The 26711-nt window shown below is 45.7% G+C and overlaps 1 protein-coding gene across 1 annotated transcript; it reads right to left on the minus strand.

The window, feature by feature from the left end:
• Window positions 1-26537, minus strand: ACTR2 (actin related protein 2). Its single transcript, XM_056856641.1, has 9 exons — window positions 26490-26537; window positions 21047-21157; window positions 11118-11333; window positions 9264-9336; window positions 7501-7637; window positions 5583-5732; window positions 4746-4891; window positions 3106-3238; window positions 1-185 (listed from the first exon to the last, which is right to left on the minus strand). The coding sequence occupies exons 1-9, from the start codon at window positions 26535-26537 to the stop codon at window positions 15-17; spliced, it is 1185 nt and encodes a 394-aa protein (XP_056712619.1). The 3' UTR covers window positions 1-14.
• Between the last annotated feature and the right edge of the window lie 174 nt (window positions 26538-26711).

Below are 26711 nucleotides of genomic sequence, written 5' to 3' on the forward strand. Positions count from 1 at the left end.
GACGTTCCCCACGCTTATCGAACCGTCACGCCCAGTTTCTCCAGGACACGCACGCCCTTCTCCTGGTATTCCTGCCGGGTCATCCAGAAGTTGTCTTTGTCTTTCATGATGTCTGCCAGAACGGCACCCCCCAGGAACACCATGTGCTTCCGACGGGGCGGATCTTCTATGCGAATTTTGAATTTCTTACAGGGACGAGAAACAGGACTGATGTTACTGGAGGCTACAAAAGAAAGCTTGCCAAAACTATAGTCACAGGACTGAAATTCAAATGGCTCTTTCGGGGAGGGAGGCAGGCAATGACCCAACTACTAGGGAGCCAGTAGAGGGGATCATCTTGTAGGACTTGAACCTATGAAGTTGCCTTATACTGAATCAAGACCATTGGTCCATCAAGGTCAGTACTGTCTGTTCACAATGCCGGATTTACCTATAGGCTTGGCAGGCTGAAGCCTAGGGCCTCAAAATCTAGGGGGCCACTGGCCAAGGTGTATAATATTTTTAACACTGTCATAGGTCTTTCTTACACATGCTCTCATAACACACTGTAACTTGAAACATAATGCTGAACTTCTGCTCTTTCACTTATACGTGAGACAAAGCCATCGGCCTACAGAAGAGCAGTCCCTGTCTTGTACAGACCTTTATCAAATTATATACAAGGAAAAAATTCAGATTGCCTTTCCTAATGTGGAAGCAATCTTGCAGCTATTTCTTAGCTTAATGGTCACTAACTGCTCGGGAGAGATCTTTTTTTCAAGCCTCAAAAGAACTAAAAATGAATTAAGGGCCACAATGTCGCAAGACAGCTTGTCCGCACTGAGCATTCTGCGCATTGAAAGTGACAAACTTAGACAAACACATTTTGATGAACTTTTGGATGATTTTGTTATGAGAAAGGCTAGGAAAAAACTTTTTTAGTCTTGATTATTGATTATTGTAGTTTCTTTATTTCTTAATATGTATTTTAAAAGAATATATGTACTTTAAAGAATACAACAGTAAACTTACAACTTCATTTTCCTTAAAAAAAATCCTGCTTATTCCACAAAATGTTTACAAAGTTCAGTTATTGCAAAAGTTTTTCACGGTGTTAATTTTAACATTTATCCTTTCCACCACAATCACTATTTAACAATAACATCTTAGGTCCTTTAGGGGAGGAATTGTGAATTGCGGAAATTTAAACGCCTGTCATTATCCTCGGCTTCACTGAATTTTGTTTAAAACACTCTTCCATCTTCCGCTAGCCGTGAGGATGGGGGATTAGGAGGGGCTTCACAAGTGGAATGGCCTAGGGCCTCACTTCATCTAAATCAGGCACTGTCTACTCAGACTGGCAGTAGCTCCCCAGGGTTTCAGGCAGAGGTCTTTCACACCACCTCCTACCTGATCCTTTAACTGGAGATGTTGGAGGTAGAACCTGGGACCTTCAGCATGCCAAGCAGACGCTCTACCACTAAGCCGTGGTGGTTAAGAGCAGTGGTTTGGAGTAGTGGTTTGATCTGGAGAACCGGGTTTGATTCCCCACTCCCACACATGAGCGGCAGAGGCTAATCTGGTGAACTGGATTTGTTTCCCCACTCTTCCACATGAAGCCAGCTGGGTGACCTTGGGCTAGACACAGCTCTCTCAGCCCCACCTACCTCACAGGGTGTCTGTTGTGGGGAGGGGAAGGGAAGGTGATTGTAAGCCGGTTTGATTCTTCCTTAAGTGGTAGAGAAAGTCGGCATACGAAAACCAACTCTTCTTCTTCTTCTCTCGTACTTCTCTATTCAGTATTCTATTACATCTCTTTTCAGTAACTTAAAAGAAAATGCTAAGGCCAGTTTAGAGCAAGCAGTTTTTTGGGGAAGACAATTCCACAAGCATCCTAGTCTGAGCTTTCTCTCCAAAGTTCGGTCCTTCCCTAATGATTTTTTAAAATGTTTTTCAAAAAGTGTTCTATTTCCCATACACCTTCAACTGGGGTATGTTGGGGAGAGGCTGTGGCTCAGTGGTACAGCCTCTGCAGAAGGTCCCAGGTTCAATCCCCGGCATCTCCAGTTAAAGGGACTAGGAAAGTAGGTGATGTGAAAGACCTCTGCCTGAGACCTTCTGCCAGTCTGAGTAGACAATACGGACTTTGATGGACCAAGGGTCTGATTCAGTATAAGGCAGCTTCATGTGTTCACGTGTTCAACTGCTGAATTTGCTATAGTATTACGCATAAACAATAGACAAAATGAGGAAAGTTCTCCAACACATGTTGTTAGCATGATAAATGCGTAATGACAAACCACAGTTACAGGAAGGCAATTCTTGGATGTCACATGCTCCTTCCCTTCTCTCGTGTGGGGCTGGGTAGTTAATAATTTCTGCTTTGGCAAACCTTGGTTTCTTATGTTCAAACTATAAATTATGGTTTGTTTTCTCGCTCCCGAAACCAGGATTAACTATGGTTCGGAATTTTGATTCGGCAAGAGAACATCGGTTTTAATTTGTGTCAAGAGAATGGGGGGGGGGGGGGAGGAAAGAATAAGCCAGAATAACAGAGTAAATGATGTGTGGTGTGTGTAAAGTGCCGACAAGTCGCAGCCGACTTATTTCAACCCAGTAGGGTTTCAAGGCAAGAGACTAACCGAGGTGGTTTGCCATTGCCTTCCTTTGCACAATGACCCTGGTATTCCTTGGTGATCTCCCATCCAAGTACTAACCAGGGCAGACCCTTGCTTAACTTCTCAGATCTAATGAGATCAGGCCAGTAATCGATACTACAGGAGTCTCACAACCCTAAACACATTGACTTGAAACCCTAGTACAATCCATGGCAATGGGCAGCCTAACGTAAATTTAATAAATGTCATTAGTTGTGTGCCGTGCCTCACCAGCCCAGACTGAGTGTGTGTGTGTGGGGGGGGGGGCTGGCTCCCGAGCCAAGTAAGAGCTCTCAAGGGGCCAGATCTGGCCCTCGGCCTTATGTCTGTCACCCCCAGTCTACTCAAAGCTGGCTGTTTGTAAGATCGAGGGTTAATGAAGACTGTCCTGACTCCCTTGCTCCCTCTAGCGACTCTCTTGCATATTCAAATTTAAAAAGAACAGTAAGCTTAAGGGACAAGTACTTACAGAAAGTTTTTCCACATCACCTTTCAGGACCCGTTCCAGGTAAAGCTGTTTAAGTTCACGTTCCAGTCGGGAAGGCAGCCCAGGGTACATAGTGGAACCTCCAGACAACACTATGTGCTTGTAGAACTCTGACCTAAAACACAGACACGCCATCTTTTAGATCATAAATGATATGAACACTGAATCCCCAAGGATGGGTTTCTGTTTTTATAAAGAGCAGCACAAGTGATCATTGAGTAAGCAAACCCCACCCCCCCACCCCACAACAAAGCCTATATTGGCTGTTATCCCCCCTCCTTGGAAGGCTTTAAGAGGGGAGTGGACATGTTCATGGAGGAGAGGGCTACCCGTGGCTACTAGTCAAAATGAATACTGGTCATGATACATCCCTATTCTCTTCAGGATCAGAAGAGCATGCCTATTAGGTGCTTTGGAACACAGGCAGGATATTGCTGCTGCAGTAGTCTTGTTTGTGGGCTTCCTCGAGGCACTTGGTTAGCCCCTGTGGGAACAGACTGCTGGACTTGATGGGCCTTGGTCTGATCCAGCAGGGCTTTTTTATGTTCTCCAATATTCTCTCTGAGACCATTTACAAACCAGATTCTGAATGTCAATTCGCTGTGGTGGTGATCAGTTCAGAGACTCTCCTCTCTAACCGACTGTTTTTAACACGTTTCGTCACATGTTAACCTACAAACTTAAACTATTTCCTTGCCTGCTTGAACCTCTGGCCTCCCTCACCAGCCAGAATAATTCCTAATTCCGTTGATTTATGATGTGGCTTGCACCTAGCCTTTGGGAGAGACTGTGGCTCAGTGTGTGACAAATCCTAAAACTTGCTAAGGCTTAAGAGCGCCACCGAGAGCATCTGGAACACTAGATTCCGTTACAATGAGGTATTCCACTTCCATCCCACACTGGATCATCCTGGCAGACTTAATCCCTTTTGGACAAAGGACAGTCCGGTTTGGATCAGGCCCCCGATTTGTCATGGAAGTTCAGAAGCATTATCAGGAGCTTGATGGGGGTGGGACTATATGAGATATGTAGCCTCTGACATCAGAGATGGGGGTTTGCGTGGGAGTGGGGAAATCTACTTGTCATTCTTAGAAAGGAGGCCGGCTTAGGTCCAATGCCATTTAGCGTAAATATAGGGACATTTGGGATTTTCCCGTCAGTTTTCAGTCTCCAAGTGGAAACCAGGTCCACAGGAAATTGGGTAGGGGGTTAAAGACTCCTTCGACTTCTTGTTATCACAAGGAGCTCTGCACAGTCTCTGAGGAACCAGCCACAATACAGATAACATATTTAGCTTAGTTAGTGCAACTGTATTGCTTTTCATTTTAATATCTCTGTGGCGTTGTTGCTGGGTGCTTTCCCCTGTATTTTGTTTTGCCTTTTTTCCACCCCCTTTTGAATCCAACCACCCTTTCCCTTTTCCCCTCTCTTTTACAATAAACCTTTCTATAAAGACTTCTTTTTTTTTGCTTCACTTAGTCCCATCTATTTCTCTGACATTGTTAAGTCATTAAGGTGCTGCTGGACTTTTGCTCCGTTCTCCGGCCTAAAGGTCCACCGCAATTCAAGACGGGCCCCTTTCCCCACCCCCTACCTCTCCTGGGTAGGGAACGGACACCTACCTGGTGTCGATATCTGCAGCCTGGATGGTGTTGAAGAGCAGCTCAGCAACGCCGACCCCCTCCACGTTGATCAAGTGAGGCTGGAAAAGAGCTTCCGGAGCCTCGAACCGTTCACCACCCACTTTGATAATCCTGCCGTCTGGGAGCTGAATGACAGAAGGCACCCCCAAAACTATTACATTTCTATTGAATGCAGGCTGTGTTCTGCAAGCACCTGGTTGCTACTGGAAACCTCCCCCCCACCCAAGCAGCACAAGGCTGGCTCAAGCTTGCAAGGGGGACATCCCCGAACCGCTCTGCTGGGTCACATCATACGGTAGCTCGGCTTGCTCTATGGCACAGATCCCCAACATGGTACCTGGGTGCCCAACAAAGAAAAAGAAGAAGGTTTTTATATGCTGACTTTCTCTACCACTTAAGGGAGAATCAAAATCACCTTCCCTTCACCTCCCCACAGCAGACACCCTGTGAGGTAGGTGGAGCTGAGAGAGCTGTGACTAGCCCAAGGTCACCCAGCTGGCTTCATGTGGAGGAGTGGGGAAACAAATCCAGATTATCCTCCACCGCTCACATGGAGGAGTGGGAAATCAAACCCAGTTCTCCAGATCAGAGTCCACTGCTCCAAACCACCGCTCTTAACCACTACACCAACTGGACCTTCGACTCCAGTTATTTGTGTTGATTTTGACCCTTTCTTGGAACCCGGCTAAAATGTGTAATTTCCCCATCAAGAATCTAGCTGCAAAAAGAACACGTTTCACTCAAAGCGTTGCGTTTCAATTAGTGCCAGAGATGGTAAGACTGCAGCTATGTAGCCAGCAGCCGGACACTACTCACCGTGTAGGATTCCACCAGCACCGTCGTCTCCAAGGCCAGCTTCTGCTCCTGCTCGATATTGTAGCCCACGTAGCAGAGCTTTTCTTTGATCATGCGCACCGTCTCAAAATCGGCGGAATGGTTAAAGGCGTAACCTCGTAGCAAAAGCAACTGGGGTTAAAAAGCAAGGTCAGTTAGCGACAGAGCAGAAGGCCCCTGTACTTCCAGACATAACAAAAGGGAAAGGGCCGCCTAAGTCAATTCAATGAAACAGCAAGTGACGTGGGCCAAGACACCGGAGCATTCAAGCTCTGCAGTTTGGTCTCAAGCTGGGTACTCATTTTACCGACCTCGAAAGGATGGGAGGCTGAGTCGACCTTGAGCCGGCTACCTGAAACCAACTTCCGTTGGGCTCGAACTCAGGTTGTGAGCAGAGCTTCGACTGCAGTACTGCAGCTTACCACTCTGCGCCACGGGGCTCCTAATACTCTGGGTACCTGAGCACAAAATGGACATAAGCCGCACATCGAGTACAATGGGATGGTGCTGGTTGCCATTTTTAAAAAAAACAAACAAACAAAGGTTACTGAAATATGACTGAGACTGGGAAGGGCAGCCGTGAAGGAGCTGGAAAAGATTCTTAAGTGTAAGGAGGTGTCACTAGCAACCAAGATCAAGTTAATTCATGCCATTGTATTCCCCATTACTACGTATGAGTGTGAAAACTGGACAATGAAGAAAGCTGATAGGAAGGAAGTAGACTCCTTTTAAATGTGGTGGTGGAGGAGAGCGTTACGGATACTGTGGACTGGCAAAAAAAAACACAGATAAGTGGGTTCTAGATCAAATCAAGCCTGAACTCTCCATAGAAGCTAAAATGACCAAACTGAGGCTATTGTACTTTGGTCACATTATGAGAAGACAAGAGTCACTGGAAAAGACAATAATGCTGGGAAAAGTTGAAGGCAGCAGGAAAAGAGGAAGACCCAACATGAGATGGACTGACCCGATAAAGGAAGCCACGGCCCATGGTTATTCCCTGCTCTGATCACTTCTAGATTCAATGGCTGTGATGCACACTGCAGAGAGCTGCCTTTGAAAACAAGTCCAAAGGATACAAAATGAGATTGCCGATTAGCACTGGAAATGCCTTCCCAACTTTAATAGAGTGATGTTTGGTTGCAGGTCGTGCCTTCTCGCTCCTAAAACTGCCTGCTCATTGGGGGGGGGGGCTTCTTCGGAGCCCCTAATCCCCGACTTTCCAAAGCCAGGCAGCTGCCTAAAGCATACAGGGCCTTCTTGGTTGTGGCACTTTGTTTACTGAACAGGCCTCCCAACGACTAGCACCAAACCCTTCTGAACTTTAAGCAGTGATTTAAGACTTGCTCAGTTCTCAGTGATGTTTTGGATTTCGTGCTGGCCCATAATCTTACTTTACACTGCTAATGTGATGCGGCTTAAGGGCTGGGCATTTAAAGTTTGTGCTGGCTATTTTAGTTACTTTTAAGGAATGACCTGCGCATTTCTGGGAGAAAGTCATACGGGAAGAGGTATACCAAAGTTAGTTCCTCTTGTGGAAGGGGAGTCTTTGACGTCTATTGCAGTGGGATCCGTGAATTTCTTTAGGAACACTCTGGCTGTAACTGCGTATTGGTGGCCAACGCAAACTGAAGGGTGGCCGCTGACCCTGAGATGGGCGGGGGGGGGGGGAAGGGTACACAGAGGTGGCTTGAGATTCAGAAAGTTTCTGATGAAAATGAGCTCAGTCCCTGCCGTTTGGTATCCTGGAAAGTCCCTTTCTTCCACGGCGGATTTTGATCTTCTGTAGAATAACAACTTCCTTGGCAGGGTTTCTGTTTCGTTCTTATACAAGCTTTTGAACAAAAAAAGCAGCACAGCTGTAATGGGACGATGTGGCCTTCCCCTCAGATTTAGTTACCTTGATGAGGTATCTGGTAATGTCTCTGCCAGCGATGTCTAGCCTTCTGGTGAGATGAGGAAGGGAGAAGCCTTCATAGACTGGACAGATATGGGTCACGCCATCTCCAGAATCCACAACGACACCTGTCAGTAACCCTAGACAGGAAGAGCAGGGGGGAAATCACCTCATGAGAACAGAAATGCCATAACTGGGATAACTCGTGATCATATTGGAATGCGGTGACGAGGTTTTAAAATCTTCACCTAGCTTGACTTTCCTCCTTGGGAAGAACTGACTGCGTTTCAGCAAAGTAACCCGCTTTTTAAAAAAAATAAACCAATGCACGCATTTCCTTGACAGCACAGGAAGGATCAATATGAAAGAGATCCTAGACTTCCACATATTCTGTATCGGTCGGCTGTGTTTATCTTTAGCCTTATGATTTATCCGTTACCATTTTAAAAAAATGTTAGTCATTTCACCTTTTAATGAAAGGATGTTACGCATGCAGGCATGCCGAATTCCCACAGGAACAGGAAGTAGACCAAAATATGTTCCTGCAGGGGGGGGGCACTCCTGAAACATAGGGAGGGGAAACCGAGTAGAAGTGAAGTGAGTTTATTTGTATAGCCACAGGCCATTACAAAGTATCCTAAAATATTGACAAAATTCTAAGAAAACTGATTAAAAAAATGGGAAACACGAGTAGGAAACATTTCCACCCCTCTTCCATTCTCCTCCTTCCCTGTTATTTATTTAATTCATTTGTACCCCACCTTTCTCCCCAATGGGGACCCCCAAAGCGGCTTTTACATCGTTCCCCTCTCCTCCATTTTAGCCTCACAACAGCCCCACGAGGTAGGTTAGAGGTTGAGAGGATATGACTGTCCCAAGGTCACCCAAGCAAGCTTCCGCGGCAGAGGGGGGATTCCAACCTGGGTCTCCCAGATCCTGGCCTGACACTCTACCCCGGGGGTGTCAAACTGCATTGTTACGAGGGCTGGATATGACATAAATGTCACTTGGTCGGGCCGGGCCATGCCTCGCCAGCCCAGATCGGGACTGGAGTGGGGGTGCCTGGCTTGCAGGGTGGATAAGAGCTCTCAAGGGGCCGGATCTGGCCTGTGGGTCTTATGTTTGACACCCCTGATCTGACCGCTCCATCACACTGGAGAATCACGGGTCCCATACAAAAAACAAACAAACAAAATGGAAACAAGAAGAAACACCATAAATAGATCGATGGCAAAAGAAAATGGCAGCATATGCAGTGATGGCCAGGCTGACGCATCTGTTGAACAGAAGACCAGCAGAAGAACTGAAAAGAAAATGGAAGCTCTAGTATGACTATGCAAATATGTTATCAGTGTAATTGATATGCTTTGTTTTTCTTATTATTATTACTGAAGAGTGATAGATGTAGTAGTCATTTAGCAGGATAAGAGAAATATAGAATAAATACATATACTCCATATTAAATAATAATTACTAGAGGATAAAATATAGGTATTAACCTTTTAATATATAAGTTTAAGGAAGTTAAGTACATTAAGAAGTCTCATTATTAAGAAGTCTCTTTAAGGCACATTTATTTATTTATTTATTTATTTATTTTATGCCCCACCATCACTCCCCGGATGTAGCTGGGCTTAGGGCTGCTCACAACATAATAACTACAATAAGTACAATAAAAATCACATAAAATCAGTAATAAAACATATCAATAAGTCAATGATTTCCAGCCCTATAAAACGTGCGATTAAGAGCAGTATTTTACTTACCTTGAGCGTAAAGAGTGAGCACCGCTTGAATGGCTACATAGACCCCAGAAAACTGGTATGTTTCAAACATTACCTAGAAAATAAAAACATGTCTGTTTTATTTTTTTAAATCTCACCTTTCCTTCAAGGAGTTGAGATCAACGTACATGAGTCTTGTCTAACATTTTATTCCAATATCCTCAAGGGGTAGGTTGGGATAAAAGCAATTGGCCAGCTCAAGTCAATCCAGAGCGAGGAACCTGAAGCCAGGTCTCCTGAAGGCCTAGTCTTCACAAGCCACTGCACACTGGGTTTCGAAAGGTTTCTTTTTAAACCCCCTCTCCCCCAAAAAAAACACTCTCTCATTGCCAGAAGCTCAATACATTTCACAGCTGTGAAATGTGGTCGACATTTAACATCTCGTTGAAAACTTCCCAAGTTTGATTCTGTATCTGCTAGCAAGTCATGATGATCAGATATCATTTAAGTCACAAGACTGTTCCCACAAGTTTTTTAAAAAGAAGTAATATTTGCCTAAGATGAGTGCCATAAGTCATTTTGCCTTATCTTCGACCATGGACCAGATCCTGGCGATAATTTCCGCTAACGAAAGCCATTTCTGTTAGAAGAACAGAACTTCCTTACTTTCCCTCCCTACTTATCTCCTTGAAATGCTGCTCCTGGGGAGGACAGCGGATCCCCCCCAAGAAGATTACGAGGAGAAAATGGAGGGTGGCAGTGAGAGGGAAATCAATGAAAGTCAGCCCCTTAACAGAAATTACTGCTGGGATCCAGCCCAACTAATGGGATTTCATAAGAGGGCTTTGAGCTTTAGGGGGTTATGAACAGTTTAGGGCGCTACCCCATAATGCAAGCAAGAAGAGCTCTTTTCATTAGTGGCAATGAGACAGAGGAGATCCATATGTGCAGGAGAACGCAAACAGGAGGGTCACACATGCAATGTTCACTGAATGGCCTGCAACCACGCAAAGGAAACAATAAAAAATTGTATGAATTCTCTCTGACAGAAGCAAATGGCTCTCTAAGAGCCGAACATTTCAGTGTTGACATTTGACTTCAGAACGATATATTTGTTCAAGGCAGGCTCCTGTTAAAGAAGTGGCAAACCAATGTTATCGTTAGGCTAACGTTTTTCTTTTTGCCAAAGTCTGTCAATAGGCCTCGTCAGCTGATAGACTCAGCCAAAGTTTACACAGCTTACTGAAATGAACGATATACTCTGTCAAATTTTACACAGCTTACTGAAATGAAGAGGACCAGGTTTAGAAATAAAAGTGGTGTCCACCTGACAACCCCATAACAGCACAAAATCCACAGCAGCAAAAAACTCTCCCCAAAGGGTCTCCTGATTCTTTGGGCAGAAGTGTCAAAGTCTACATCAGGGGTCCCCAATGTGGTGCCTGGGGGTACCATGGCACCCACCAGAACCTTTACTGGTGCCTACCAAGTGTTTTTAGAAAGTTGGCAGGGCCAGGTAGGTGGATCCCAAGGATCCACAATTGGCCACTGTAGATTCTATTGGCTGTGTAGATTTTTTAAAAATGTTTTTTTGGCAGCAGATGCCACCGCAGCAAAAGGATCTTCATTATGTGACTGAAGGAAGCTATGGTGGCCTTTTCTAAACTGAAAAGACCCAGACTCTTCAGCCTTTTCTCATAGGGAAGGGGCTCCAACCATCATCTTGGTTGCCCTCTTCTGTACTTTTTCCAGCTCTGCAAATGTCCTTTTTGAGACACGGCGACCAGAACTGCACACAGTATTCCAAATGAGGCCTCACCATAGTTCTATACAGGCGTATTGTAATATTGGCTATTTTCTTCTCAGTCAGGTGTGATTTCTCTCAGAAGTACCCACCTCCACAATCTTCTCCCTGTTCTTTGTTGGGTTCATGGGAGGTTCCGTCAGCAGTATTTTACAGTTTTGTGTGTCAATGTTCAGCTTTTCCGGTCCAAAGGTGTAGTCCCAAAGATGCTTCATATCATCCCAGTTCCGGACAATGCCATTCTCCATTGGGTAGTTCACTTCCAACATGGACCTCAGCTCGCTGGCTTCATTGCCTACCATAAGATCCTACAGGGTAAAAACGAAAACGGGTAAATTAACCTTTTCCCCTAAAAAAATTTTTTTATTCACTCTGCTTTGGGATTTTAAAAAACCCATTCAAAAGGAACTGCTGGTTTAAATTTAGGCTTGTGATGGGTTGCCATGCCCCCCTCGGCCATCGCCAGGGGATGGGGAGGTAGGGTTGCCAGATCAAGGTTGGGAAACTCCTGGAGATTTGGGGATGAAGCTTGGGGAGGGTGGGACCTCAGTGATTTATAATGGCATAGAGTCCACCCTCCAAAGCATCCATTTTCTCCGGGGAAACTGATCTCTGTATGGAGATGTGTTGTAATTCCAGGGGATCCCGAGGTCTCACCTGGAGGCTGGCATCCCTAGATAACAGTCTTTGGGACACAGGAGACAGGCAAGGGGACAGGTTAATGAATTCACAAGTTTCAATTTACTTCCATGACAGCAAGATTGTGCCTGACAGCCCCACATTCTGGAAGGAACGTCAGCTCGCCGTTCCACGCAAGTGACAACCGTAGCTCCAGGACGCCAGAGGTCCTAGCTTTACACAAAACGCTTCTCAGACGCCTCAGCATTGTTTTATCGTATATTTATATGAAAAGGGGGTACATGATATGGATTTGCACATAAGGAGGCGGGCTTAGCGGAATACACTGCCCATGCATGTCATCATGCTTCTGTGCACAGCACCAAAGGGGAGTCACGAGCAGCTGCAGAAGCAGAGAGAACAAGTAGCAGAAGCAAATTAAGGGACTGCAGGTTCCACACTGAGCCGGGGGGGGGGGGAGAAGCTTTATTTTAGCCTACAGCTGGCAGACTTACAGTGCAATCCTAAGGAGAGTTACTCCAGTCTAAGCCCACTGAAATGAATGGGCTTAGATTAGAGTAACTCTCTTCAGGATCACACTGTAAAACTGCAATCCTAGGCCAGTTCACCTGGCCGCAACACCGGGGAAATTCAAAGTAGATAGGGGAGGGGCAATCCTAGGCCAGTTCCAGGGGAACTTCAGGCCTCACATGGAAGCTGGCAACCCTACCCTGTAGCCCTAGGGTTTCCCTGAAGAGAAGGATAAATGTGGTTTCCCTATCATGCAATTTTTTTTTACATGGCTGTGCCGGGTGATCTATTTAGGAATCGCAGACAATGCCATATGCTGAAAACCAGTGCTGTAATTCCCCTATGGCCTTCATGATTACAGGTTGAGTATCCCTTATCTGGACAACCGATATCCGGACTGATCCGAAAACCGGACCTTTTGAGCCGGCATGCAGGCGTTACTCATAGGCCCTCAGCACTGATGGTTCAGTGTACACAAAATTATTTAATATATTGTTTAAAATTGCATTCAGGCTATGTGCACAAAGTATATATAAAACATAAATGAGTTTCATGTTTTGACTTGGGTCCCATCCACAAGATAGCTCATTATGTATACGCAAAAATTCCAAAATATGGAAAGATCTGAAATACGGACCACTTCTGGTCCCAAGCAGTCCAGATAAAGGATACTCAACCTGTATTATTATTTTTACACAGTACAGGCATAAAAGAGGCAGCCTTTGTTCTGCGTCCCACCAACATTCTAACTTTCCATGTAATCCAAATGAAGAAAGTTCAATTAGTCCTCATGCTTTTAACTAAAGCTAACTAAAGCGAACATTGCCTGTCAATGGAGCTGCCAAAGAAATGCTTCTTAATATTATCACATACAGACAAATACAGGGGGAGCGGTTGATCTTCAGCAACTGAACACAATATAACATCTAAACCATAGATATCTACTTCCAGCATGGTGTAGTGGTTAAAAGCGGTGGTTTGGAGCACTGGACTCTGACCTGGAGAAACAGGTTTGATTCCCCACTCCTCCACATGAGCGGCGGAGGCTAACCTGGTGAACTGGATTTGTTTCTCCTCTCCTCCACATGAAGCCAGCTGGGTGACCCTGGCCTAGTCACAGCTCTATTAAGAGCTCTCTCAGCCCCACCTACCTCACAGGGTGTCTGTTGTGGGGAGGGGAAGGTGATTGTAAGCCGGTTTCATTCTGCCTTAAGTGGTAGAGAAAGTCGGCATATAAAAGCCAACTCTTCTTCTCTTTGCACAAAACTTCCCTACACACACACACACACACACACAAACATGGAAGTTTTGTGCAGACAGAAGAACTAGATTCAAGTCCAATAGCACCTTAGAGACCAAAAAGATGTTCAAGGTACGAGCTTTCAAGAGTCAAAGTTCCCTTCATCAGATACAAGTCGTAAAAGAGATCCCCGAGTCCTTATATCCCAGTCGGAGTCAGGAATGGATGCAGAGGTACAATTCACATTGTAATCAGCTTGATCCAAGCAGAGGAGGAATGTTTAGAGGCAGAAAATTAGCATCATCAAAATAGTGGAAGTCCTCAAACAGAGAAGCTGCAAGGGGAGATTACAACGAGATTAAAACTTGTGTTCGTTCACAAATTCAGAGCAACTGACCCTCCCTCCCAGGGCTGAGTAGGAACATAGGATTCTCATTTCACTACAGATGCTAATTTTCTGCCATTTTCTGGCTGGCTCCGCCTGCTGCAGGAGCCATTTTCTGGCTGCACCCACTATCCTGTGTCAAGGTGCCAAAGGTGGCCACAGGCTCAAAAAGGTTGGGGATCCCCTGAGGTCTAGTTTGCCACCAGCTCATGCTACATTTCCCCCGTGCAACCCCAGGAACTATGGGAGGAATCACATGAAGAAAAGGGATAGCCCGCATGTGTAAACCAGCTCCAATCGTGTTAATAGCCCTATCTGAACCTTTCTAATGCCTGCACAGTAAATGCTGTGTGAGCATTCTCTATGTAGCTCACCTCTATTATGGCTTAAGACACAGTTTCTAGCATGGATACTAAACTCTGTACTGACATTTAGGCTAAATGGGCCTGTGCCTACAGGCGGCTGCCCTTATTGGGAGTATAACAAGAAAAAACAACATAGGCAGACCACCATCTTAGACTCCAACAGTTATGTATGTAATAAACCTTAGTACAATTCCCTAAACATATAAAATTCATGTTTCAAAATCACAGGTAAGTACAAAAAGTCATACGACCGTCTTCACCTACACTGTGTTTTGTAGACATGCTCACAACTCAAGAAGTCGATACAACGTATTGTTAGTTAGGATTTTCATGCAGTTTCCTTGCGTTTATAGCAATATGACTTTTTGTACTTACCTGAATTTATATGTTTAGGGAATTGTACTAGGGATTACTACATACATTGCTGTTGAGTCTAAGACGGTGGTCTGCCTATGTTATTTTTTCTTGTCGTATTTACATTTTAACATAGTGGTGCGATTTCTTGATATTACTCATTGGGAGTATGTCATATTTGGAAGAAATGTACAAGAATTTAAGAGCCACCAAACCAAAGCAATGAAGGAAGATTAAAAGGAGGTGCGTATTCAAAACTGACGATGACATGGGAAAATTTTAAAGGCACCAAAAAAGAAAGAAAAAAGAAAGAAAAGGAAGGCTACAAGGGTCCCATCAAGCAAAAGTTTAGATGACAGTCTTTGTGGGGAGGCGCCTCCCTTACCATCTTTTTGTTATTCTACTTCAACAAGTCAAGAAAGATGAAGAAGAGGCAGAAGCAAGAGAATCAGAAGTAGTCTAAACGGAATCCTTAATTCAAATTGTTTAAGCATGCACAACAGAAATAAAGCAGAAAACCAGATGTGGGGACAGGTGGAAATGTTCCAAAGCTTGCTTAGTCTGGAGAAGAGGAGGTTGAGGGGGGACGCGATCGCTCTCTTGAAGTATTTGATGGGCTGTCACTTAGAGGAGGGCAGGGAGCCATTCCTGTTGGAAGCAAAGGACAGGACTCGCAATAATGGGTTTAAATTGCGGGCGGAGAGGTGCCGGCTGGAAAAAAATATTTTACAGTAACAGTTGTTCGACAGTGGAATCAGCTACCTAGGGAGGTGGGTGAGCTCCCCCTCACTGGCAGTCTTTAAGCAGAGGCTGGACAAGCACTTGTCAGGGATGCTCCAGGCTGATCCTGCATTGAAGGGGTTGGACTAGATGGCCTGTACAGCCCCTCTCTGTGATTCTATTATTCTATATTCAACAAAGTGAAGGCCAATGGGTCTTTTAGGCCGGTACCATAAATCAATCCTTGTTAGCCATTTCCTTTCTTCCATTGGCCTATTATTGGATGCAGAAAGCAGCATGCATGTTTGACTCATAAGCTGCTGCATTCAATGGAATTTGGCAGTCTTTAAGCAAAGGCTAGACAAACACTTGTCAGGGATGCCCTAAGCTGATCCTGTATTGAGCACTGAGCAGGGCGTTGGACTAGATGGCCTCTATGTCCCCTTCCAACTCTATGATTCTGTGACTTCTATAACTCTATTGAAGTTCAGGGCAAGCGATGGCAAGAGCAAAGCTCTTGGAAAACAAAGCCACGAAAACAGGTCCAGGAAGAAACGATTTCCCTAAATGCAGCAGTCAGTGCTCGGTTTCACTGATAATGTGCCATGGGTGGGGTTGGCATGTCTACAGTTCCACTAAGCAGGAACCTTAACATTGCAACCTTTTCACCAATCTTTTCTATTATAATGGACATGCGTCGCCCTCTATCCCTTGGGGAAATGAATATTAAAATTAGGACAATGAATATTAAAATTATGCCTCAAACAATACAAGTATATTCAGTAGTTTTAACATTTATTCCTGTTCTTAAAATGAAGAAATGGGACTAGAAGGAAGCAAAGAGATGGTAAACGAAACTTACTCTTAAAAGCTGTTCATCTATCTCCAGGGTCCCCAATGTGGTGTGACCCACCACCACCTTTTCTGGCACCTGCCAAGCACTTTTAAAAAATGAGCAAGGCCAAGTAGGGCTTTTGCCCAGCAAAGCTTCTGATTGGCTGTGCAGATTTAAAAAAAATTGTTGCTTTGGCAGCAGGTGCCACCGCAACTCTGTGTGACTGAAGGTAAGCCGAGGCTGCCATTTTGTGGTTTGCGCCTAGCACGCTGGGTCAGAATTCCAATGGTGCCCACAACCCCAAAAAGGTTGAGGACCCTCTGGTCTACCTTAATAATCCCCTTATCTATCAACCAACTTTTACCCCAGACTTCTGCAGGGCAGCATCCCCCCCTCATCCTCATTTACAGCTCCGTGAAGCTGAGAGAATGACTCGCCCAAGATTACCCAGTGAACTGTGTGGCCGACTGGGGATCCGAACCCAGATCTGACTCCAGCCTATTACACCACACTGCCTCTCCTAGATCCTTTATATCAAAGTGGAAAACAACTCAGTTGTTCTAAGCAATCTGCATTTCTGTAGGCTGACAAAAAGATCAACAGGATCTGCCCCACTGGTTTCAGCCACCAAATTTATGAGCGAATAGGGTCTCCTGTCACCGAGGAAAGCTATCTGCATAAAAGTAAGACTTGACTCCTTGCTATATACTTCAATGAAGGGTCCACAAAAGCAGATATTCTCCCATCCTGTCAGTAAAAAATAAACTCATACAGTATCACAATCCACTCCTCCCCTCTTATCAGAGTCAAAGCTCTACTGCTACGTTTTCAGACGTTTATTTTCTTGGGTGGGGAGATTGACATACAGCAGGAAGTTGGATTGTCACTGTGTACCAGCCAGTTCTTTACAATCAGCAGGAGCTAAAGCAGCATAAACCAGTTTCACGAAATAGCTTGCTTGGAAGGTACTTGGAATACAGGACTAAACCACCCTTTAACAAATGCTGAGAAAACACCAGGGATGATTTTCAGTAGCTGGATCGGGGTGGGGGAAGAGAGAGCAAGGCAGAGAACCAACTGAGGTTTATTACTCCGGTGTTCTAGCATGCTGTTAAAAGCCTAAATCTACGTGGGTGACAATTAGAACAGTATCACACTCTTCAGAAACATGCCACTAAATTGTTCTTCAACTATATAGGGATAACAGCCTATGAAGAGCAGTTAAAATGTTTAGGGCGGTTTAGGTTAGAAAGAAGGTGGTGAAGAGGAGATATGATAGATGTCTATAAAATTAGGCAAGGTATGGACAGGAAGCTTTTCTCCCTCTCTCATAATATCAGAACATGGAGTCATTGGCTGAAGCTGGAGGGTGAGAGATTCAAAACAGAGAAAAGGAAGCCTTTCTTCATCCAGCACATAGTTAAATGGTGGGACTCCCTGCCCCAGGATGTGGTGATGGCTGCCAATTTGGAAGGCTTTAAGAGGAGAGCGGACATGTTCATGGAGGAGACGGGTATCCATGGCTACTAGTCCAAATGGCTACTAGATGCATCCCTATTCGCTCCAGGATCAGAGGAGCATGCCTATTATATTGGGTGCTGTGGAACACAGGCAGGATGCTGCTGCTGCAGTCATCTTGTTTGAGGGATTCCTAGAGGAGGGGTGGGGAACATCAGGCCCGGGGGCCATTTAAGGCCCGTGAAATCATTTGGTCTGGCCCTTTGTGGGTCCTGGCAGATCTCTAGCGCAGAAGGATCTAAGACTGGTGATCTGCCCCCTCCTGCGGACAGGAATAGCCTCTATTCAAGGGGGATGTGAGTTTGTTTTGCCCAGAAAAGGAACCTTTCCCCCCCCTTGCAGAAGATGATAGCTATGGAGCTGCTAGGACTGCCCAAGAAACTGTGTTAACTCTTTGGCACCCGGGCCATGGAGAAACATATTCCCTCTGTACTAAAAGAGGGCTGGGGGCAGAAGTGGTGACACTGGAGGGGTTAAAGGGGGCAGGGCCAGAATGCACGGTGTGTGGGGGGGAGTTCTTAGCCAGTGCATCCTCATTTCATCCCTGCAGGCGGAGGTAGCAGGACCCAGCTGTAGAATCTGGCCCTGACCATACAGAGCAGGAGCAACTCCGCGTGCGGCTGAATGGCTCCGCCCGGCTGGTGCAACAGACCATCCTGTGCCACCAGGTGGGCGAGTGGATGTCTGCCTGCTTGCCTATGCGGGGGGGGGGGGTCATCTGGGGCAGCTGCCTGCTTGGGGCTTGCTCGGTTAATTTTTAAGTTGATAATTTTGTATGGCCCGCAAATGAGGTTATAAATATCCAAATGGCCCTTCATGGAAAAAAGGTTCCCCACCCCTGTCCTAGAGGCACCTGGTTGGCCACTGTGAGAACAGACTGCTGGACTTAATGGGCCTTGGTCTGATTCAGCAGGGCTTTTCTTATGTTCTCAAAGCGAGCAGATCTATTCCTGGCATTCTCTGGTTGACTCTTAATTTAACGTGCTTCTCTCAGTCAATACTCTAGTATGCAGAAATGCTACTTCTGCACATTTTTTACACACTCCTATGTTACTGAAATTAGCCTCTAGCTTCCAGTAAACAGTATATTTTGGAAAGTTGCTGTAATCTAGGGTGTGCGGAGCCAGAAGAGAGGTTCAGGACATCCACTTCAAACCTTTACTCTTTCCTTTTTATAGGGCAATTTGAGAGGAAGTGGGATAGTTAATGATCCTGGCCAATTTTTTCCCGTTTACAAAGAAAAAATGTATAACAGCATAATACTCACCTCCAAGAGTTACATTACCTACATGATCTGTTTTGTTGATTGTGTGTAAGTTGGTTCCACCAAGTCGCAACCAACTTATGGTGACCCCCATAGGGTTTTCAAAGCAAGAGATATTCAAAGGTGGTTTGCCACTGGCAGCCTCTGCGTGGGCTGAGAGAACTGTGACTGGCCCTCGGTCACTCAGCAGGCTTTATGTGGAGGAGTGGGGAACTGAACCCAGTTCTCCAGATTAGAGTCCGCCGCTCTTAACAACTGCACCAGTCTGGCTCTCTATTATTGACTGTACTGACTCACTATGTGTATTCCACCTTGTGTCCATGTGAGAAAGACAGACTAAAAATAATGTAAATGAATTTTTAAAAACTGTTTTTAACTGAAAATGTTTTTAAGTATTGTAAGCCACCTTGAACCACAAGGAAAGGCAGGATACAAACATTTTAATGACTACATTGTCATTGTGACAACCCCCCCATGAGATGCACGTTATCCAAGTATTGCCGACAATACACAAAAGGGCTTACTTACGGTCTCCTAATGAGTTATTGGCAGGAGTGAGATCTGAACAAGATAATTCCTCTTCCACAATCTTAGTCACTATACTGGCTGCAGTTCATGAAGGCCACTCACGAGTACCCATTCTTTAGAATATGTTTACCCAACATAGCACATTTAGTTAATAACAGAGGCATGAAAAGGTCAGCATCTAGCTCCCCTTGCCAAGAGCTTGGAAGCTTTGGCAGACGCCCAATACGAAACACCTCAGCCCACCTGTTGAGGTCTGGATTGCTATTAGCACGGTGCATTTATGGTCCAGCATCTGGCAGTGATGTCCTATTAACCTCCCTCTCACAATCTGAGGGGCTAGCTTTACATACCAAACATGGTTTGGGTCCAACCTACCCACGACATAGACTCCTCTGCTACATTTTCTCTCAACCACCTCCAAACAACTTGAGTGCACTCTCTTGACAATGCCATACGTTAGCCAAGAAAAAAAACAGCACATTCCTATAGGAGCGGCTCATGAGAATGGGACTCCATTTCCCGGGAGATCCAACCTCACCGCCCCGTACATCTTTCAGAAATGCTGCAAAACTTTGGTTGCTATATCGTGAATTCCCATCAAGTATTTACATCACCTGTCAATAGAGGACCCCCTGTTGGACTTCAACAGCTGACAGCCTTAACTTTGACAGCATTAACACATTCCTTAGCTGTCAATATTTGAACACATGAATCAGACCCTTTGTCCATCAAAGTCAGACGGCCATCCAGACTACGCCCCGGACACACTGGCCAGGTGCCTGGATGCCGTGACCAGATGGTTGAAGAAAAGCTGACTGAAACTAAATCCATCGAAGACGGAGGTCCTTTGGCTCGGCTGGGGCAGCTCTGGGGTGGGGTGTCGGCTCCCGAGTCTTGACAGCGTGCAATTAACATCTGCACCTGCCATCAGGAGTCTGGGTGTGATTCTTGATGCCTCCTTATCTATGAAGGCTCAGGTCACAGCCGTGGTCAAGGCAGCCTTTTTCCATGCAGCTGGCGCCTTACCTGTCCCGCCCCGACCTAGCCACAGTGATCCATGAGACAGTAACCTCTAGACTGGATTACTGTAACTCACTCTACGTAGGGCTGCCCCTGACACTGACCCAAAGGCTCCAGCTGATGCAAAATGCTGTGGCGAGGCTCCTGACGGGGTCTTTGCCACAGGACCATATAACAGCAGTGCTGAAACACTGGTCTCTCATCCAAGTACTAACCAAGGCCGACCCTGCTTAGCTTTCAAGATCTGACGAAATCAGGCTAGCCTGGGCCATCCAAGTCAAGGCTTCTAGATTCCTATTTTCCTTTTTCTACTGTTCACCAATGGCTCATAATAAAATTTATCAGATTCAGGCATGTCATACAAGACCCTTAAGTTTTACTCAGGATACGTGAAGAGGGTTCCACAAATGTCTGCTCTGCTCATTTGGGCATTTTGAAAACAAGGGTTAAGAGGCTGTTGTGATGTCACATAACTGTTACAAAGCTTACATAAACCATACTTATACTATTGGGTGTTGTGTAGGAACCTTTGCTCAATTTTCATTTGCACTCTTTACGCCCTTGACCATCACACAATGTAGCAGAAGGTTTATTTCAGAGAGTATCCCAGAGTACCATGCAATGAAGAGGTTTCCGACATTACCTTAATTTCAATGTTTCCCACTTTGGTAGTTGATCGAATTATTGGCCTTCCAACCAAAGCCGGGAAGATGTGCTCTGGAAAATTCGAGCCTGCATATCCACATTTCACGAACTGAAAAAGAAAGAAGATAATTCGATGATAAGCATCACAGCCGCTTCGTGGTGTTGTTGTGTGTGCAAATAGCCATCAAGTCACAGCCAACTTATGGCAAAACCTTATGGGGTTTTCAAGGCAAGAGATGAGCAGACCATTCTTGAGTGGGGGCAGAGGTTAGGCGATGCCCAGAAACGGTGCCACCACACCACCTGCTAAACAGCTTCCAGCCCCACAATAAAGCCAGAAACTTGTCCTTCTCCTCCAAGCCCCATGAAGGAGGAGTTGGTTTTTATATGCCGACTTTCTCTACCATTTAGGGAAGAATCAAACCGGCTTACAATCTCCTTCCCTTCCTCTCCCCACAACAGACACCCTGTAAGGTAGATGCGGCTGAGAGTTCAGAGAGAACTATGACTAGCCCAAGGACACCCAGCTGGCTTCATGTGGAGGAGTGGGGAATCTAACCCGTTTCTCCAGATTAGAGTCCACCACTCCAAACCACTACACCATACTGCTCCATAGCATTCCAAGAGGCTGGAGTTCTGGCAGAGGAGGTGTTCCTGGCTCGAAAATGCGTAAGAAGCTGCCTAAAGGCAGCTCCGCCCCCAGGAACGCCCTCCTGGATGTCGGCATGGGGAGATACGCTGGAAAAGCGTCAACGGGAGGCAGCGCTGGAGCCCAAGCGCCACACTTGCGTATGTCAGTGTATGCCGGAATCCATGCCAGTTTGCACAGCTCAAGTGGCACGGATGCTGGCGTAGTGGTCAAGCCAGCTCCTATGCGGTTTTGCCCCCCCCTTCAGGAATGAGCTCTAAAAGGTGGTTTGCCATTGCCTGGCTCTGCATATTCCTTCGTGGTCTCCCACCAAATACCAACCAGGGCTAACCCTGCTTAGCTTCCGAGATCTGACGAGATCAGGCAAGCCTGGGCCACCCTTATATTAATTACATCCATCCTCCCCAAAATCCTGGGGAAATCCTTTCTTCTTGCAGACCTTGAATCCTGAACCTTGGATAGAGTTGCCAGATTCTGTGCAGCTGCCACAGTCTACCAAAGTACAGCATTAGATTCAGTGATGCATGCTTACTTTTTTCTTTCTCAATGGGTGGTTTGGAGCGGTGGACTCTGATCGGGAGAACCGGGTTGGTTTCCCCACTCCTCCACATGCTTTCAAAAGACAAACGCGAGACATTCTTCTCTCCCCCCCAAAAACAAACAAACACCATGAGCCTATTTGCAATAGGCCACCAAGAATCATGGTTAGCAGGCAGGTCTTGATTCCATCACAATGTTGCCCCCAAATGCAAAAAGTGGCTGCTGATGTCTCTGATGGGGAAGTACCAAGGAACGCATTTGAGGCTACCTACAGGACATGGGATCAACCAATTCCCTGACGGTATGAACATCAGCTCTCTCACCCTGAGCAACAACGCTGGGAATTTGCTTTTATGCCCATGCAGACAGCATGTCAGTCATTCACCCTTTTACCTGCTTAACGTAACTAAGGAGGGTTTTCTTTGCTTTTTGAAGAAGCCGTACAATAATTATGTTTCCGTTTTGCTTTCAAAATCCATAAATCAATATATATAATTTCGTACTATTTCTCCTTACCGCAGTACAAAGCACAATGTGTTTGACTCAACTCTGTAAATCACAGGGAGAGGGCCTCCTGTCTGCTCCATCAGTCAAAGAAGCTTGTCTGGTAGGTAGACAAGAGAGGGCCTTTTCAGTGGCAGCTCCATGGTTATGGATTAACCTCCTCAGGGAGATGCATCCCTGGCCCCCTCACTTATGACTTTTAGGAGGTAGCGGAGATAATTTTATTTAGGACTTCATTTGGTTAAGTTTACTACCAATCCTGAATTGTGATTTTTAAATTGTTTTTTATGTATTTTATCTGTGTGTGTGTAAAGTGCCTTCAAGTCGCAGCAGACTTATGGCGACCCCTTTTGGGGTTTTCATGGCAAGATACTAATAGAGGTGGTTTGCCAGTGCTTTCCTCTGCACAGCAACCCTGGTATTCCTTGGTGGTCTCCCATCCAAATACTAACCAGGGTTGGCCCTGCTTAGCTTCTGAGATCCGACGAGATCAGGCTAGCCTGGGCCATCCAGGTCAGGGGTATTTTATCTACGTTTATCTAAATAAATGTAAAGTATTACACACATATATGTGTATTACATGTATATATAACATATACATATTTAAATGTTTTTGCCAATTCTAAAATTGGACTATCTAAAGCTCACAAGTACGAACACGTACATGAACTTGCTAAAAAAATACTATGTGGTTTAGTAAAATTTGCTAAATTAATCGAGCATATATTTTACCATATATAGCTTTTTCTACGCAACCCTGTGGTTTCTGACTGGCTCTCTCACTTCCCATTCAGTCATCTTGCAGTGCGAAAATGGCTGTGTATAAATACTCCTTGAAACGGAAAATATGCATGTTAAACCTCTTCAAAAATCAGTTGTCAAACTGCGTGAGAAGTACTACATTTTTCCAGATAGATTAGTAGTCTTCATCAATTTCAATCTCTTTAGAAGGAATAATTACAATTTCAGTGGCAATTAAGGACACAGTATTTAACTGTCTTAAGCAACCAAGGCTATTGCAAGCTGCCTTAAACCATGAAGCGTATAAATGTTTTAATAAATAAATGCACTCAATACATTTTGCAATTTTAAAGTATTCCTACTCACATTCCTAACATTCCACTTTTATAGCAAATATTGTGAGAACGCATTTTTCAGATATTTTTGCCACCAGAGACTAATAACAATTTCCATGGGTATGCCAAGTGATCATAAATCTTGTATTCTCATATTTTTAGACAGAAAAACTCACTATAAGATACTTGCCATGTTGTTTGTTTATTTTTATTTATTTATTTAGGGCTTACATCCCGCCCTCTATCCAGGCCAAAGCCCGACTCAGGGTGGCTAACACCAACAAAATATCATAAAACACAATTAAAATAAACCATTCCAATTCAATATGATACTAATTTAAAATCCAGCAGATGAAATCAGTGGTTCCCAGCCTTTGTTCACTAGCATACCCCTTAGCGGCCCATTTCTATAAATTGTACCCCTTATCTTACAAAAATGTTTGTAATTAATATAGTTGCTGTTATTTCAAATGCCTTTCCCCACCATTATTCTTTTTTTTCACGTATCCCTATATGTCCTCTTTCATACCCCTGGAGGTACGCACACCCCAGGTTGGGAATCACTGGATCGCACGCTGCGATCATCTGCTTTTGCCACTGAAAGGCGTTACAGATAAGGACAAGTTTATCAAAATATTGCAATCGAAATCTGAACACCTGGGATACCCCCAGATGCCACCTGGAGACTGGCAACCCTAACAACACAGCAAAGGGGGGGAGGGAGGCACCAAGCCTTTCTACAAGGGCCCCAAAGCCTCTCCCACCCACAATTACTCAGGAGAAGGCCCATGGAATAATCTACTTAAGGATATAGATGGACTCACATTCTAGCTGTACCTGAAGGAGTGAGCTGTAGCTCACTAAAGGTCACACCCTGCCAGAATATTGCAATCAAACCCCAAACACCTGGAATATCCCCTGGTGCCACCTGCAGGTGGGCAACTCTAGTAACAACAGCTCGATACTCACAGAAAAGGGGGCAGGGAAGGGAGGCAGCGAGCCTTTCGACAAGGGAGCCAAACCCTCTCCCACACACGAATACTCGGGAGTAATGCTACTTGGGGAGGAACTCAGGGAGGGGGCACAGATGCTTTCACGAGGCTCAGTATGGGGACCAGACTCAGTATGGCACCTGGGGATATCCCAGGTGTTTGGATTTTGATTGCAATATTTTGCTACACTTATATTACTTAACTGTAATGTTCTCCAGTGGTGAAAGTGGATGATTGTAGCATACTTGCTATAATCACCTACACCATTTTTTTTAGCAGTAGAAAAGGGCAAGAGTCCAGCAGCACCTTAAAGACTAACAAAATCACTGGCAGGGTAGGAGCTTTCGTAGCCACAGCTCACTTCTTCAGAGCCAGCTAGATCGTGAGTCCATCTATCCTTAAGTAGAGAAGAGTGAATTCAGACACCCAATGGCAATAGCATGCAAATGTCAATAGCAGGTAAATGACATTAGCAGGCATGATTGGATTAGGTGCGACATGCAGAGGGGTAGTAGGCGTGGAGAAATCAGCATTGGTCATGAGACAGGAATCTCAAGTCTCTGTTCAATCCAGGATAATGCATTGGATTAGGTGTGATATGCAGAGGGGTAGTAGGTGAGGATAAATCAGCACTGGTCATGAGACCGGAATCCCAGGTCTCCATTCAATCCAGGATGCATTGGATTAGGTACGATATGCAGAGGGGCAGTAGGTGTGGAGAAATCAGCATTGGTCATGAGACAGGAATCCCAGGTCTCTGTTCAATTCAGGATAATGCATTGGATTAGGTGTGACATGCAAAGGGGTAGTGTGTGTGTGTGTGTGTTAAGTGCCGTCAAGTCGCTTCCGACTCATGGCGACCCTATGAATGAAAGTCCTCCAAAACGTCCTATCTTTGACAGCCTTGCTGAGATCTTGCATAGGGGTACTAGGCGTGGAGAAATCAGCACTGGTCACGAGACAGGAATCCCAGGTCTCCATTCAATCCAGGAGGATGCATTGGATTAGGTGCGATATGCAGGGGGGTATTGGATGAGGATAAATCAGCACTGGTCATGAGCCAGGAATCCCAGGTCTCCATTCAATCCAGGAGGATGCATTGGATTAGGGGCGATATGCAGGGGGGTATTGGATGAGGATAAATCAGCACTGGTCACGAGACAGGAATCCCAGGTCCCCATTCAATCCAGGAGGATGCACTGGATTAGGGGCGATATGCAGAGGGGTAGTGGGTGAGGATAAATCAGCACTGGTCATAAAACAGGAATCCCAGGTCTCCATTCAATCCAGGAGGATGCATTGGATTAGGTGCGATATGCAGGGGGGTATTGGATGAGGATAAATCAGCACTGGTCATGGGCCAGGAATCCCATGCCTCTATCCAATCCAGGATAACGCACTGGATTAGGTGTGATATGCAGAGGGGTGGTAGGCGTGGAGAAACCAGCATTTGTAACGAGACACGAATCTTCATTATTAGTGGTAGTTCAGCAGCAGCAAAGTAGAGAATCCCCTGAGTCATCGTGGGTGGGCGGACAACCGGCTAGAAAAGGGGTTCAAGAAAAGGGAGGTGGGGGGAAGAGGGGAGGCGTCGCGAGCAGGCCCTGCTCTCCCCCTCCGGCGGGAGGGGGACCCCGCCCACCTACCCAAACCCCGCCCGGAACCCCCCTCTCTCCTCACCCCGGTGCCATTGTCGCAGACGACCACCTTCCTGCCCAGCGTGTCCATCTCGGTCGCGCCCCTCCGCGGCTCCCCCACGACTGACAGGAATGAATGCGGCGACTGAAAGGAGGGAGAGAGAGAGGAAATGCCCCGGAAGAGAAGCGACCGGAAACGAACGGCCGCCCCCCGCCCCCCGCCCCGCTAAGGCCCGCCTCCGCCGCCCGCAACCCGACGTCGCCG

Source organism: Euleptes europaea, chromosome 10, assembly GCF_029931775.1.
Source record: "Euleptes europaea isolate rEulEur1 chromosome 10, rEulEur1.hap1, whole genome shotgun sequence".
Taxonomy (NCBI): domain Eukaryota; kingdom Metazoa; phylum Chordata; class Lepidosauria; order Squamata; family Sphaerodactylidae; genus Euleptes; species Euleptes europaea.